This window comes from Lotus japonicus, chromosome 1 (assembly GCF_012489685.1).
Source record: "Lotus japonicus ecotype B-129 chromosome 1, LjGifu_v1.2".
In the NCBI taxonomy this organism is placed as follows: Eukaryota; Viridiplantae; Streptophyta; class Magnoliopsida; order Fabales; family Fabaceae; genus Lotus; species Lotus japonicus.
Window position 1 is genome coordinate 16,252,298 of NC_080041.1, and position 16,271 is coordinate 16,268,568.

General features: G+C 30.7%; 2 protein-coding genes and 1 long non-coding RNA gene across 3 annotated transcripts; 2 read left to right on the forward strand and 1 right to left on the reverse strand.

Annotated features, from left to right (window-relative positions):
• The first annotated feature begins 5,657 nt into the window (after window positions 1–5,657).
• LOC130733858 (eukaryotic translation initiation factor 2 subunit beta-like) lies at window positions 5,658–10,031 on the forward strand. The gene is made up of 10 exons (XM_057586138.1): window positions 5,658–5,784; window positions 6,424–6,473; window positions 6,692–6,800; window positions 6,907–6,962; window positions 7,093–7,147; window positions 7,257–7,345; window positions 7,940–8,085; window positions 8,861–9,003; window positions 9,194–9,279; window positions 9,690–10,031. The coding sequence occupies exons 2-10, from the start codon at window positions 6,429–6,431 to the stop codon at window positions 9,765–9,767; spliced, it is 807 nt and encodes a 268-aa protein (XP_057442121.1). The 5' UTR covers window positions 5,658–5,784; window positions 6,424–6,428; the 3' UTR covers window positions 9,768–10,031.
• Window positions 10,032–10,418: 387 nt separating this feature from the next.
• Window positions 10,419–11,997, reverse strand: LOC130733859 (uncharacterized). The gene is made up of 4 exons (XM_057586139.1): window positions 11,826–11,997; window positions 11,464–11,540; window positions 11,140–11,362; window positions 10,419–10,729 (listed from the first exon to the last, which is right to left on the reverse strand). The coding sequence occupies exons 1-4, from the start codon at window positions 11,908–11,910 to the stop codon at window positions 10,698–10,700; spliced, it is 417 nt and encodes a 138-aa protein (XP_057442122.1). The 5' UTR covers window positions 11,911–11,997; the 3' UTR covers window positions 10,419–10,697.
• Window positions 11,998–12,043: 46 nt separating this feature from the next.
• LOC130733860 (uncharacterized) lies at window positions 12,044–13,118 on the forward strand. The gene is made up of 2 exons (XR_009017654.1): window positions 12,044–12,637; window positions 12,780–13,118. It is a non-coding gene; the product is annotated as an uncharacterized LOC130733860 (long non-coding RNA).
• The last annotated feature ends 3,153 nt before the right edge of the window (window positions 13,119–16,271 follow it).

The window sequence follows — 16,271 nt, forward strand, 5'->3', positions numbered from 1 at the left end:
AAAACAAGTACTCAAAGTCTCTAACATGCAATTACATCATAAGTTCATAACTACCTTTTACACATCTACACAACATCACATAACTAAGCTAGTACTTCTAATATTTAAATATGATAAGTAATTACAAACAAAGTAGTCTTCAAGTCTCCTAAAAATCACTCTAGTAGTAGGACTCCAAGTCTCCGTAAATTACATACCCTACTAGTAGGTTAGGTAAAAATTAAAAAAATTATAATTGTTATATGATTGGATTTCGGGTTGGGTTGGATGGATTATTATAGAATTCGATATCTGATCCAAAAATGATTGGATCGTAATAAAATCCATCCGATGGACCCGTTTGCCCAATCCAACCCGCATTTTTACCATTAGATCGAATTGGGTTGGATGGTTTCATTGGGTTAACCCGGCCCATGTGCAGCCCTGGTGACTGCTTCCTAATTAATTTAGTTGAACCAACACTTATTTTCAAAATTTATGACTTAATTATATACACTATTTACATTCATATTTTTTTAAAATATCATATTACTATATTAGCCTGTTAATCGATCATTGTAGATATTGAATATAGACCTACAAAATTAATCAACATAAACTAAAATATAAAACGAGTCAGGGTACTATACTACTACTGTTGATTTGTTTCAGTTGTTGGACTTGGATCCATTCGATGCCACAAGACAAAACGACCAGAAAGTTTAAACTGTAAGAACAGTTCAAGTGGCTGCTTTTTTCTTCTGAACCATGAATTAATTCCTCTAACTTTTCATTAACCATAAGTAATTACTCTACTTTGGATTCTACTGTTTTATCTCTAGTTCTTTATCTCCTCATCAAAGTTTTTACTCTATGGTACTTAAAACAAGGACACGATTTGCAACTAAGGTCAATAATTTTGTATTCCTTTTTTCCTCCTTTTACACTTGAAGATTTTAGTCCTATACAAGATTTGACCCTTCAAGCTTCTCATGAGCCTTTTAGGTGGGTGGCGAAAGAGACTTTTCTTCCTCACTCTATGTATCACTTATTCACCCATTATTACTATCTATCTGGAAGCATCTATGCCCAAAATCAAATCTAGGTGTGGCACATAATTACCCCTCTGGTGATAATGTTTCAATGCTTTCCAACACTTTCATTGAGGAGAGACCCAGCAAGCAAGGAAAATAGTACGTTACATATTACTTATATTGAGGGTTTTAAATCACGGTATTCAATTGTAATTGGAGTATGAAGGGTTTTGGAGTTTTTTTTTTTGAGTATTGGCACCGTAATTTTGGCCGCACCAACTTACATTTATTTGCAATTCTACAATGCAGCCGCAACGGCAACCTGCGACAACCTCAATTATAATTTAAAACTTGTTTTTAGAATGAATGATCAACTTAGTCCCTGAAAGATTTTATTGATGGTTAGCCTCTAAAAGAAAGAATTGGTCAAATTAGTTCCTATGCTCAGATTCGGCCAACTAAAAAGTCGGTGATCAAATTAGTCCTTGTAGGAACCAACTCACTGATGTTCTACATATTCGGTGATTTTTCAAACGTCATTCTTTCAGGGCCTAACTTGTTAGTGCAAATCTTTAAGGACCAAGTTGATAATTCACTCGTTTTTATGATTACATTGAGGCTTTATAAAGGTCTCTCTCAGATTTGGCAAACCCAGTGTCTTATTAAGGGTGCCTAACCTTTTCCAAAGGAACAGAGGAATGAGGTTACATGTTGAATAGCAGAATCATGTAAGGCAAAGGCTGGGCAGAGAAAAGAAGAAACATAGTTGTTGTTTGGATATGAAAAGTGAGGAACATACTGATGGACTAGCCATCATATATGTAGCATGCATATGGTCAGTTAAGTTCACATGGTGATAATTGACATTCACTTGACAATGTGATGTTCATGGGTGGCTAAGAAACCCCACTGGTTAATTATTTTCGAAATCATCTGCACCTGCATTGATAATGAGTTTCTGAGCATCAGTAATGAACCAATGGTTTTATAATTTTTTTTAACTACTTGTATTATTTACTTAGATAATCATGTTCGAGTCGGGGTACGACCATTATAGGCAGTTAACACAACTATATTCGTAGGGTTTCGAACCTGAGATCTCTGCTTAAACTATAACTACCCCACAATCAGTTGACCTATGTGTTTGATGGTACGTAGCCGATGGTTTTACATAATACTTCTTATTAACATGTTGTACGCATCATATAAGAGTTCATTGAACATGAAGGATACTCAAGCCTTATAGTGAAGTTCAATTTTTTTTTCATTATCAAATTTTAGACAACTTGGTTATAAAATCTATAATACGATGATAATGTAATCAATTATCTCAAAAATTAAATTGTTGAGTGAAAACTCATATTATATATCCGATTTTACATGATATTTCTAAGAACATCTCAACCATGGCAGTCAGAATAGATACTAATTGCTTTTTTGTGAGGTCACCTATGCTTGGCAAGTCCCTTTCATTATAGTGGAAATTTCTTGGTTGGTGTTTATTCTAAGCTTATAACTCAATTGTTCTTTGGGCAGTATTGATTACAAGCAGACTCTCCAAAATTGAAATGAAGGACACATTAAAATATTAACCAGCTGGATTACTCTTGATTGGGAACTGTTATTTGTTCAACTCAAGAATCTTTAGAATATCTAGTATATATTTTGGTCTATAAGAGCTGAAATTTAATTAAGTAGCTAGTATTGGTTTAACTATGAAAAGTCTATTGCTTATTTGGTATTTTAGCCTCTGGTTTGATGTTTCTCAACTCCAAAGGCTATTAGGGACTCTGAAAGATGAGAGGAAAATAAAGGAGATTGGTATTATTGGTATAGCCAATGATTTTTGTGGAATCAATTAGAAAAATAAAATATCATTAATCATATTTGTACACATAAACAATGCACTAATAGCTAGACATATCATTTTTTTTATCACATTCATTGTATATCACATTCACATTTTACTTTTCTTATTCTGAGTGTCTGTTGGATGTGTACTATAATTTTTGTAATTGTTTGTTAAACACTTATCACTACAACTCTTCAAAGTTCAAGCTACCCAAGAAACCCATTCTCGTTTTGCTCACTACCAAACCAATTATTTCAAATACTATATATATATAAGTCTTCCATTATTCTAAAAAATATAAGTCTTCCGCTTCTCTTTTTGACGAGTCTATTCTCTTTTTGACTAGTCCTTATGGAGATATAGAGACTAAATACTTGTGAACAGAGAAAATTCTAAAACTATTAACCATTGAAATAAAGGAACTAAATTAAATAACACAAATTAATGTTTAAACTGTTAAGCAACAGGGATCTTTCTCATTTTATGTAATTTGAAAGAGGAGATTGGTTTAATTTTAACACATTACAAAAAAACTATTAAAACAAAACTAAAATAGTTTTAAGGGAAAATTAAAGGAAGAGAAGTTTATTAATTAATGATTTATATATGATGATAATGTCTATGATACTAAGGATCAAAGGGACAGAAAAAATGGGTGGCAGTTGGCACAGTTAATTTTAACCTTTATTCATGCAACAAAGACAAAAATGTTAAAAAGTGCAACATGCATGACTAAGTAGACAAATTCAGAGTCCATGCAGCTCCCCAGTTACCAAAAGTTGTGGTTATAAATAATTTATAGTTAATTGAGGTGAATAAAGCCATCACATGTTCTGAATAAGAGGAAACAGCTGGGAAATGTAATAAGCTAAAAAGCGCACAAAACAAACAAAATCATGCCTGTTAGTCTTTGATGCTATTCTGTAGCTTACAAGAAATCTCCCCACCTTTTTTGTCTTCATTGTTGTAAGACCAGTCTCTGAATTTTGTTCTGATTTCAATTGTTTTCAATTAAGGGCATTACAATGAATAACCATTGTAATTGATTGTCCCCGAATTATAATTCAAGTGGTAAGAGCTAGGGAACATGTAGGTTGGGTGAGGGAGGTTCAGTGATCAATCCCTAGCAGATGCAATTTATTTTTCTGATGTACAAAAAAAAGAATAGATATTATACATTGCCATTAGTAATTTTTTTTGAAATAACTTGAAATATGACAACTGGGAAATGTGATTAGCTGATAAAGTGCATAAAACAAATAAAATCATGTTTAGTAGTCTTTGATACTGTTCTATAGCTTACAAGAAATCTCCCAACCTTCATTGTGGTAAGACCCAATCTCTCTCAATGTTGTGCTGATTTCAATTTTAATTTGGGCACAGAATGCACAGTTTTGTTAGGCATACACTAGTCAATTTTTCAAGAAGAATATGTTAAAGACTGTCTTAGTAAACAAGACTTGTTGAATATGTCACAGATCCAATAAATGTATTGATGGGGATTAATCATATTTTGCCTTGAAGATGAGTTATCCTTTCGAGACCCAATAGGGGAAGAAAATTGATTGAATGGGACTTGGAAAGGAAGGGGGAGCTGAACCTGAAATTGTGCCTTTAATTTGCTTGACTTGGTCATAGTACGTCAAACACAGGTCCAACTCCATAATCTGCACAACATGTTGATTTTGATATACCGAATGCATATTTGGTTTTAATTCTTATTAGATGTGAATTCTATAACTATTTATTGCTTCTCTAGATGTGGATCACACTTAGATGTGTGATTAATTTGGATTTTCCAAACACAAACAAATATTCCAATTACATGTTTTATGGGTTTACTCATACCAGGAATCAATCCCTGAACCTCCCTCTATCTAACTCATATGTTTCATAACTCCTACTACTTGAGATATTCTACGGGGATAATATAGAATATATATAAGTTGACATTAGTAATTAACCTGATGCTTATAAAAAAGAAGAAGCAATTAACCTGATAGTGGAATATTGGATCTGTTGTTGACCACTTCCTAACCATTGATTTATGGGCCTGTTGATTACCCTACTTTTTTTCCATTTTACATGTTTTTGACTGTATTGAACAAAAACAATTAGAAGCATATACACATAGATATTATCACTAAAATGACCAATATAAAACAAAAGCAATTATGAGAATCTAGCTTGTTTACGGTTTACAGAGCATCTCCAATGCTAATTCTTATTTCTTAATTCTTAACACTATTCATGTGGGCCCGTACTGCCACATGTACTTAAACAACTCCATGCAGATTTTGCTCCAACCATGAGTTCTTAGTTCTTATTCTTAGCACTATTCATTTGGTCCCACAATATCATTATAGTAGTAATATTTTTTACTTTCATATAATTTTGATTTAAATTTAAATGTTAATTCAATATTTAAATTAAATGAATTGATGAATGAGAGAGAAAAAATTAACTTTTCATGCTAAGAACTCAAAAAGTAAAACATCTTATATAAGAACTTATTTCTTATTTTTAAGAACTAAGAACTCCACGTCATCTCCTCCAATGGTTAAGAACTCAGTTCTTAGTTCTTAACTTAAAAATAAGAACTAAGAACCTTGCATTGGAGATGCTCTAATAGACCAACACTGATTAAATTTTATTTTGGTCAATATACTAATTAATTATTTTTTTGGTCAAAATATACTAATTAGTGAAAGCCCAATTCATATATTTGGGCTCACAATAATGGCACAAAGCCCAACACGTGTGAGAGAAGCAAAAATCAAGGGCCCAAAACCCAAACCCACACACTCTTCACACACAGGCCACCACCCTCTTCGTCTCAAAACATTCGATTCTCTTTGCTCTCACTTCTAGGGTTTTCTCTGCGCAATCTCTGGTTTTTGCAGCTTCCGTTTCATTCAGGTTTTCTATTTCAATTCGATTTTCCGTTGATTTCGCTTGCGTTTTTCACATTGCGATCACTAAGATCGAATCATGTATTGTTCTCGTTTCTTATCTGGTTTTGATTATGTTAGGGGCAAATGAATTGTTGTTTAGTTTCTTTTGTAAAAGTTGAAGCTTTTTTATCACAAGCTAAACCGAACACACACGCGCACAATTGTTATGTTTCTGCAGTGGACTAGGGTTTTTGTAATATCTAGATGAGTGTTTTTTCATGTGGTTCTGGGGGAGGATTTGGTGATGTTTTTGTCGCGGTTAGCGAAGTAGCCTATGACTTTTAGGGATTGACACTTGAGGACTGAGGTTTTGATTGTTATTGTAGTAGTGTTTTTTGTTTTATCTTGAGGCATGTTGAGGTTTTGATTTGTTATTAGGATGTTTTTTTTGGCGCGGTTAGCTATTTGGGAGTTGGGACTTGTTCATAGAAGAACATTGTGTGTTTGATTTCCCTACAAGGGATGGTTTTACACAAATTGTAGGAAAACAATATTAACAGCAACATAATTAATAATCTTCTATTTTATCCTCCTCTGTCCATACTTTTTTATATTTTATATATGTTCCTAATCATGTATTAATTTTATGTTACTTGTGTTGCAGCAATCATGGAAGACGAGTCACAAAATGATATGAAGGAGGAGGTTGCAGAAGTAAGTCTATATTCTATAATTTTAGAAATTCTTTACCACTTTGTGTTTCCCTTGAGTAGCCATAATTGCCATAAACTCAGGTTTTAAAGGTTTTTTGTTGTTGTAAATTGATGGTATTGTAAATGCATGATATCTTGGTCACTGACCTCCTTGGTTAGGTAGTACTTTATTTAGTTCTAATGGTACCGTCTTCTGATGCCTGAATCTTTAAATTGCAGTTTGCACCACTTGATATGACTAAGAAGAAGAAGAAGAAGAAAATTACAATTGTAGATCCTGCTGATGACTCAGTGGACAAATTGGCGGAGAAGACAGAAAACCTGTCAGGTTTGTAAAATTTGACGAGCAACTTACTTCCATGGTTTTTATCTCCAATGCTCTCTGAAAATTGTGCTTACACTCTATTGATTCTTCATTACCTTTTGAACTGCAGTTTCTGATGGGGTTGAGACTGCATTTGCTGGTTTGAAAAAAAAGAAAAAGAAGGCTGTAAGTCATACTTGCTCTTTCTGTCGTCATTCCAACGAAAAATTATCTCTTACGAGATTTTCAAGTCTTTGATTTAGGTGGTTTTTGGTTTGAAGCAATTTGATTCCTGAAGTTTGTTGCTTGATTGTAGGTTGATATCGGTAACCTAAATGAAGAGAGTGGAGAAGCAATTGAAGATTTGGATGGTAAATAATTGAATTGCATGCCTAAAGCATAGTGGACTGTTTGTTGCTACTGCAAGTAATATCTTGTGGGAAGTTAACCGAATACTCAACATTTGATAAATTTTGTTAGATCAAGCTGAAGATGATGAAGGAGAAGCAGCTGCTTTGCATGTTCGATATCCTTGGGAAGGGAGCGAACGTGATTATCAATATGAGGAGGTAAGTCTTAGTTAACGTGCTTTCAATTGGTTTTCTTATTTGAAATTTCAGTACCAAATTCTTTTTGTTCCACTTATCTTCTTCCCCTAGTTCTGAAAGTGTTTCTGAGCTGATTTTTCTTTTCATATGATCCTAATTATTTATTATTTATTTTGCAGTCTTTTTAGTTCTCCCCTTTAATTCTCCACACAAGTTTAGTAGGCTGTGTTCACTGCCCTGGGCTTTTTCTGATGGGATGATATTTGTGAATCTCATGTGCTTGAAGGATTAGGATCCTCTCAAGTGAATTGTCAATTCAATTAGGAAACTCGAGAGAGTTAACAATTGAGAGGATCTTGATCCGCGCTTTAAGTTTTAAAATCGATGAATGTTAGTTAATGATTTACATGAGTCTTGGATTCTGTATTTATGTGCACTTCATCTCAAATATCAAGAATTCCCACTCTTTTAGACTCCACTTTAGATCCAAAAAATCACCCAAAGCAATTTAGTCCACTGTATTGTGTTTTGACTATTTTTGGAAACTCCTCCCCCCAAATAAAAAATAAAAATAAAAATAAAAATCTCTTAGATTCTCAATGTCTTTCTGTGCAGCTTCTTGGCAGGGTCTTTAACATTCTACGGGAAAACAATCCAGAACTTGCTGGAGATCGGCGGAGAACAGTTATGAGGCCTCCTCAAGTTCTTCGTGAGGGCACAAAGAAGACTGTGTTTGTGAATTTTATGGATCTATGCAAAACGTATGTTGATATTTCATCTACTCTTTCTTGCTCACTGACACATTCATCTACTATTTCATCTACTCTTTCTTGCTCACTGACACATTGTTTTTGGCCATTATGAATTTTTTGCGCCTATGCAAAAGTATGTTGATATTTTATCTGTGCTTCTCTCTTTCTCTCTCCTCCCCCTCAAACACACACACGTACAAGTTCGTTACACACATTAAGATCTAAGTCGTTGTAAATTCATCCTTTTATATCACCATTTTAGTCCTCCAAAAAGACTACTATGGTGAAGTTTTAGATTTTGAGTCTAATTTGGAATAGAATTTCAAATGACTACGTGGTGACATTTTAAAATTGTGGTTCATTTGTCTTTGGATGACTCTCTAATCTCTATATATGTGTGTGTGTGTCGCTGGATGCATATAATGTGTGGGTGCTTTATATGCATCCACACACAGATCATGAATTTCCACTGCAGTTGTTATCAAGGAATATTATTGAACTGGTGTATCTATCTTAAAAGCATAACAATTATCTGGAGTTTTTCTTTTGAAGCATTGTTGTATGTGTTAATTATAATTTTTTTCTGTATTAATGTTATATGCTTGTCCCTATGCATGATTGCCTGCAAAATAAAAATTCAAGACATTCTACTGACCTATTGTTTCAATTCAGCTAGTGATGATAATCTTTTCGTGAATTATTATTATTCACTTGTTGAGTTTGTGTAATCCCCTGACATTCTTCTACCTTTAATATACTAATTTTTCCATAACCAATCTTTTAGGATGCATCGGCAGCCAGACCATGTCATGGCTTTCTTGCTTGCTGAAATGGGTACAAGTGGATCGCTAGATGGACAGCAGAGATTGGTAGTAAAGGGAAGATTTGCACCCAAGAACTTCGAAGGAATTCTTCGACGATATATCAGTAAGTATCAAAATTCTGTGGCAATAGTTATGGTTTGTGTTGAATTATATATTTTCCAGTTTTTTCCTTTTCCTTTTCAATAAATTCAGCTTACTAGAACAATAATTTTGTAAGACACTATTAGCCTATTGTTGTTGGATAGCTGTGTATTTGTGGCCATTGGTTGAAGTTGATATACTTTCTTTTTCAGATGAATATGTCATTTGTCTGGGATGCAAGAGTCCGGACACTATACTTTCAAAGGAGAACCGTCTATTCTTTCTTCGTTGTGAGAAGGTGATTTTTCTTTGAACCTTTGCCTGGATCTCTTTTCTATGTTTTAGTTTTCATGCTGACCGTGTTTCCCTCCCACCCCCGTCAACAAACTAAACAACTTGAAGATGATAGTTTCTATATATAGTTAGTTTTATTTATATCCTGTCTGAATGTTGTTTATTGTTAGTAGTTGTTCAATTTGTGGCCAAACATTTTAGTAGTTTTTTTTTTGTTTGTAAACTTAATGGACCATTTTCCCCACTTCTCAAGTCGCCAATTGTTGTTTATATTAAGTAGTGATACCAAATGATTCAAGGTTGTTTTCTCTGATGCTGATAATAGTATTGTAAAATGCAAATTTGGTTGGAGATTGATTATATTATTGACATTTTACCATTCAATATCCTATAATACTGGTTTATTACTTTCAGTGTGGATCAGGAAGATCAGTTGCTCCAATTAAGGCTGGTTTTGTTGCTCGTGTTGGCCGTAGGAACGCCGGGACATGATTTGGTCACACTTTTTGTCTTTGTTGAAACTGACTGGGGAAATGAACCTCTTATTGATTTTTTTCACATTTATGATGTAACCCTTGCTCTCCAATTTTGAGTTTGTTTCAGTTATAGTATTTCTAAGGGTCATCATTGGTATCTCTATCCCCTCTCCCCACCCGCTCCCTTTTTTAGGTGCAAGTGTAATTCTTTTAATGAAAATGATAGTTTGCTCATACTCTTGGAAATACTTAGGCCATTTAAGAAATAATTGTCCTGGAACTTGGAGTAGCTTATAGGAGCATGTGAATGTTGATTACTCTCAAATATTAGTTGGCATCTTCTCTGTTGTTTTTGCATCATACGGGGTGAGAAGACCCGATTTGAGAGTAATCTTACAGGAGTAATCTTATAAGCTGCTGTTTTTACATGTTAGACGGATTATATTAAACAATTCAGGTGTCTTCATCCAACGACCTAAGTATTTGGGATAATTGGTTCATGATAATAAAATTTTGATTATGAACAGCAAACGAAAACTGGAATGGGGTCTTTCTATGTCGATGGCACAAACTATACAACCTTGTTATTAATCCTAGTGATATCTGCATTGTTGATCTTTATATGCCACCATATGTTTACCAAGGCATCTCTGCATGAGATAATAGGTATATAGAAAGTAATTATTGTTTCGATTAAATTTGTCTTTTCATTTTTTATTGGTCTATATAATCTTACCGAGAATAATCTAGACTACGATATGACAGCTTATTTTTTTTTTTGTATGAATACATATTGAATTATAAAAAGACTCAACATCCAACATCCGGACCCTAACAATGTCCTTGTAAAAGCTTTCAAGCCAGTCTCATCATCTGTCTCCATATCCATTCAAATATACTGACACACAAATGTGGCAGCGAATGCTATTGTGACCATATGCCTCAGTTAGGCATTTGCCGTATAGTTTGTGCTAAAACCTGCATAATCGACCACACCAAAAGTTTAGTTTCTTTGATGTGTCATATATATTTCATGAGGTTGTGATTTTGAAAAGATGAATGATGAATCATTTTGTGTGATTCTAAATGCATTAGTGTTATCAACCCACTATCCCGAAATTGCTCTTAATCTGTTAGGCAGCCATGCCTAATTGGGTCTTACAAAGACAAAGCACAAACTCACATAGGTTATACTGAAATTTAACTTTTTAATTACATCAAAATAGGGAACCAATGATTGAACTCCACACTAATTGTTTACAGAGGTTCTGAGATGATATCATAAATCAATTGTCCTAAAAGTTTAACTAGTTTGGTGAAAATGCATGAATGATTTCATATTATGTTTATTTCTATCAATTACAATAGGTTGTATGATGTTTGTTTACCTTGAAGATTAGCGCATGCCTTTACAGTCATATTCTTGACAACCGAGACATTAGCTTTGGTCGCGAAAATGAAGTCTCTCTTGACATCTTGTATGCACTTCAACACCAATAAGGTGTGATCATAGCAACCCTTTTGACAGAAGTTGTTGATCTCAGTGTTTGACACGTTTAGATATCCAGCTAGTGATAGTTTTGTGTATTGTCCAGTGCAAGCACTTGAGTGCTACATGTATGTTAAAGTAAGCATTGTTATGGGGGAGAAGAGATTAAAATACTAGAAGTTAACAAATTAAAGGCATATATATTGCTGATTTAGCTTATTACATTCAGCATGCAGAAGTAAGCGCTCCTCCAACCCTCAAATGGGCTTAGATTATCGTTCATCGTCGGATAATTTCTATCTGAAAATAGACCAAAAAAAGTAAGACTTTCCCCTGACTCAAATCGTGGTTTATCAACCCATGAATTTGGATATCAATCGAGTGATATGTGAACCGACTTTTGTCACGTTTCAGAAGAAAATTTCCGTTCTCTTTGTGTACTGAATTTAGTGTTGATATCTGTTTATACTAGTGTTAATGAGTATTTAAACATAGTTTGAATCTCTTTAAAGAGTTTTCTTAAAAGAGGTAAGCACAAAAATGGAAAATGAAAATAAAATGGTAAGAATTAAAAGGAGTACTAACATTCAGCATTGGCATGGTTGAGTAGCATGAGGAAAAATATCCCCAAGGAAAAACAAATATGGAAGCTGGTTCTGACAATCTTCATTGTTGATCAAATAAAGGACACTTAATATGACTATTTGTTTCTAAGGGAATTCTTGCTTTGCAGGATCTCTACACTTTGCTCATGAATGTGAGGGTGTATTTATTTATATGTTTTAGAGCAACAAAACTTGTTGAGATTAAAACTAAGAAAATTGAGTCGTTTTCAGCATATGCTGAGAATATGAAATGAAGAATTTGATACAAACAAGGGCACATGTTAAATTTTAGGAACATAACAATGAAATTGAGGCTCTGCACCAAAACAAGTTTTGGAGCATTCTGTTGGAAATAAAGAGGTGGAATACAATGATTGCATCGTCCGAGGTTACTTGGGTCTGTAAACTAATTTTGTACATTTTTTTTCTTTCTTTCTTGAACTTCATTTTCTCACCCTTCATTAGTTAATTAGCCAATCCATAATATATACATTTAGGGGTTTTTCTAGGTCCAATCATCGCATACGTGGCATCTCATGATTGGCTAATTTCATTAAAAATCCTACATGGCAATCATTCCTCCTTTCCTCTTAATGTACACCCTTTTCCTTGACCTACACTCCTCTCTATTTAAAAGCCTATATAAGACGCTTATTCTTCATTCATCTCTCCATTATTTGGATTTCTCCTTAACCTACTCTGCTTCTTCAATCATCTCCTGCGTTTTGTATTTTTTGAGCCTTTCTACATGGCTTCAAGATCTCATTTTGTGGTTCTTCATGATTATACAAGGTATGTACTTTTTCTCATCTGAAATCAATTTTTCATGTCTTTGATGTGTGTTATTGTAATCTAATCTCATTCCTTCAAAATTCATGTTTTACTAACCCTAATATGTTATTCTCCTCATTCCCTTTCAACAATTTTTTTACAGGATTATGGTGTCATTAGACCTATAGACGCTGAAAATAACAATTTCACGAATATGGATCAAGGGTATATTATTATTATTGATCCCGTGAGTGTTCTACAAATTAATGGAAATTAGAGACGGTGACATAGTTTGTTTTAGGTTTGAAAGAATAGAAAATAGAATTATTGAAGTTAAGGTGGTGTATGGAAATATTTAGTTAGTTGTTATTCATTCTAAAATTTAATCAGTTGTTGTTTTGTCTTGGGTATCTTTTCGTGGTTTTGTTTTTCTGAATCTACATGAGAGGATTGTTCTCATGATTTAATTTGTTTATCAAATAAAATCCAAGATTAATTGTTATTTTTTTCATTCTGGAATTGTTCTGATGATTTACTTTGTTTTTCCTTTGTTTTACACGTACAATTTTTTCCTTGACTTCATCACTTTGTCTTGTGGGCTGAATCAAGCTTGATATATTTGACAATTTTGCATTCACCGGCGATTTATAATAATAAGATACTCATATATGCTCAATGGTGCTTCTTTTCTTTGTCATCCTTTTACGGTCAATATCCAAACAAGATTACATATAAAAAAGAACTTTAGTCAAATACCAAAAACACTTTTTTACCATACATTTTTAAAAATAAAAATTGTTTTTAATAGCCAATTTAAGTTAGTCTAATATCAATATCATTCATGTCAAATTATTGCTTTATACAATTTTCTTTAAAAAATCCCTTTTGAAATAAGTTCCATTTTTAAGATGAAAAAAACAAACGTTTAAATAATTAATTACGAGAATCCAATTTTCCTTGGTTTAAAAATAATTTCAAATTTTAAAATGATAACAAAAGGTAAACAAATTAATTACTTTTTAAATTCGGTAGCCAAGTTTTATATGAGGAAAAATATTTTTGAAATTAATTATTTATTTCCTTATATAAATCACTTGATTATATTAATTTCCTTATTTAAAATCATAAAAGACATTAAATGTCTTATGAAATAAATGCTATTTTCGTATTTTTTAAACAAGGAAATTTAAAATAATTAAATAAATTTAAATGCATTGACTATTTATTTAAGAAAAATATTTTCGAAATTAATTATTTATTTTATTCAATTTCCTTATATAAACCACTTAATTATATTAATTTCCTTATTTAAAATCATAGAAAACATTAAATGCTTTTTGGAATAAATGCTATTTTCAATTTTTTAAAATAAGGAAATTTAAAATAATTAAATTAATTTTAATGCATTGACTATTTATTTAAGACAAATATTTTCGAAATTAATTATTTATTTCCTTCAATTCTCATATATAAACCATTTAAATATATTAATTTGTTTATTTAAAATCATAAAAGACATTAAATGTTTTATGGAATAAATGTTATTTTCGTTTTTTTAATAAGGAAATTTAAAATAATTAAATAAATCTTAATGCAGTGACTATTTATTTAAGACAAATATTTTCAAAATTAATTATTTATTTCCTTCAATTCTCTTATATAAACCATTTAATTATATTAATTTCTTTATTTAAAATCATAAAAGACATTAAATGTTTTATGAAATAAATGCTACTTTCGTTTTTTTTTAAAAGGAAATTGAAAATAATTAAATAAATTTTAATACGTTGACTATTTATTTAAGGAAATATTTTTGAAATTAATGATTTATTTCCTTCAATTTCCTTATATAAACTACTTAATTGTATTAATTTCCTAACTTAACATCATAAAAGATATTAAATGTTTTATGAAATAAATGCTATTTTCGTTTTTTTTTAAATAAGGAAATTCAAAATAATTAAATAAATTTTAATGCATGGACTATTTATTTAAGTAAAATATTTTCCAAATTATTTATTTATTTCCTTCAATTTCCTTATATAAACAACTTAATTATATTAACTTCCTTATTTAAAATCATTAAAGACATTAAATGCATTATGAAATAAATGTTATTTTCATTTTTTTTAAATAAGGAAATTTAAAATAATTAAATAAATTTTAATGTCTTAACTATTTATTTTAGGAAAATATTTTCAAATTAATTATTTATTTCCTTCAATTTCCTTATATAAACAACTTAATTATATTAATTTCCTTATTTAAAATTATAAAAGACATTAAATGCATTATGAAATAAATATTATTTTCGTTTTTTTTAAATAAGGAAATTTAAAATAATTAGATGAATTTTAATGCCTTGACTATTTATTTTAGGAAAATATTTTCAAAATTAATTATTTATTTCCTTCAATTTCCTTATATAAACCACTTAATTATATTAATTTCCTTATTTAAAATTATAAAAGACATTGAATGCATTATGAAATAAATGTTATTTTCGTTTTTTTTAAATAAGGAAATTTAAAATAATTAAATAAACTTTAATGCCTTGACTATTTATTTTAGGAAAATATTTTCAAAATTAATTATTTCTTTCTTTCAATTTCCTTATATAAACCACTTAATTATATTAATTTCCTTATTTAAAATTATAAAAGACATTAAATGCTTTACGAAATAAATTTTATTTTCGTTTTTTTTAATAAGGAAATGTAAAATAATTAAATAAATTTTAATGCATTGACTATTTATTTATGGAAAATATTTTTTGAAATTAATTATTTATTTCTTTCAATTTCCTTATATAAACCTTTAATTTTATTAATTTCCTTATTTAAAATAAAAAAAGACATTAAATAATTTATGGAATAAATGCTATTTTCATTTTTTTTAAATAAGGAAATTTAAAATAATTAAATAAATTTTAATGTATTGACTATTTATTTAAGGAAAATATTATTCAAAATTAATTGATTAATTCCTTCTATTTCCTTATATAAAACATTTATTTACGTGAAACATGTTTTCTTTCTTTTAAAATAATTTCCATTTTCAAACTGGAAAAAAACATTTAAATAATTAATTACGTATAATCCCCTTATTTAAATAATCGATTTCCTTATATAAAAAAATTAATGACATGAATTCCCTTTTCCTTGGTTGTAAAAGAATTCAAATTTTAAATTATAAATAAAAAAGTTAAAAATATTTAAAAACTTTTTAAATTCGGTAGCTAAGTCTTATGTAAGGAAATTAATTTTCAAAATTAATTATTTATTTCCTTCAATTTCCGTATATAAATTACTTAATTGTATCAATTTCCTTATATAAAATCATAAAAAACATTAAATGCTTTATGGAATTTAACTCAACTTCCGGGATGATACTTGGTTCCATCAAATTAATGATTTTCCCATAAGTCGCTCACCCTACTCTTTTATCCGATTACTCGATGTCCTAAACCTAGATGTCGGCTACAACTGTTTAATCGGTGAGACTTTGTTAATTCTTTTTTTCTTTTATGTTTACATTTACTCTATATTTTTCTGATTTTTAAAAATTATAGATGTAATTGGAGTTTTAACTAAAGTTGGAAGAGTTCAAGAATACAATGTTCACGGAAATGTCGAGAAGATCGTTCAATTTGAGC

What these genes read in the sequence shown, in the direction of transcription:
- LOC130733858 (XM_057586138.1), top strand. Translation starts at nt 6,429, where the DNA reads ATGGAAGACGAGTCACAAAATGATATGAAGGAGGAGGTTGCAGAA. An exon ending in TGAAGGAGGAGGTTGCAGAA is followed by an intron (nt 6,474 to 6,691) that starts GTAAGTCTATAT and finishes TTTAAATTGCAG; the next exon opens with TTTGCACCACTTGATATGAC. An exon ending in TCTTTCTTCGTTGTGAGAAG is followed by an intron (nt 9,280 to 9,689) that starts GTGATTTTTCTT and finishes TATTACTTTCAG; the next exon opens with TGTGGATCAGGAAGATCAGT.
- LOC130733859 (XM_057586139.1), bottom strand. Translation starts at nt 11,910, where the DNA reads ATGAAGATTGTCAGAACCAGCTTCCATATTTGTTTTTCCTTGGGGATA. An exon ending in CTTACTTCTGCATGCTGAAT is followed by an intron (nt 11,363 to 11,463) that starts GTAATAAGCTAA and finishes ACATACATGTAG; the next exon opens with CACTCAAGTGCTTGCACTGG. An exon ending in GGCATGCGCTAATCTTCAAG is followed by an intron (nt 10,730 to 11,139) that starts GTAAACAAACAT and finishes TCGATTATGCAG; the next exon opens with GTTTTAGCACAAACTATACG.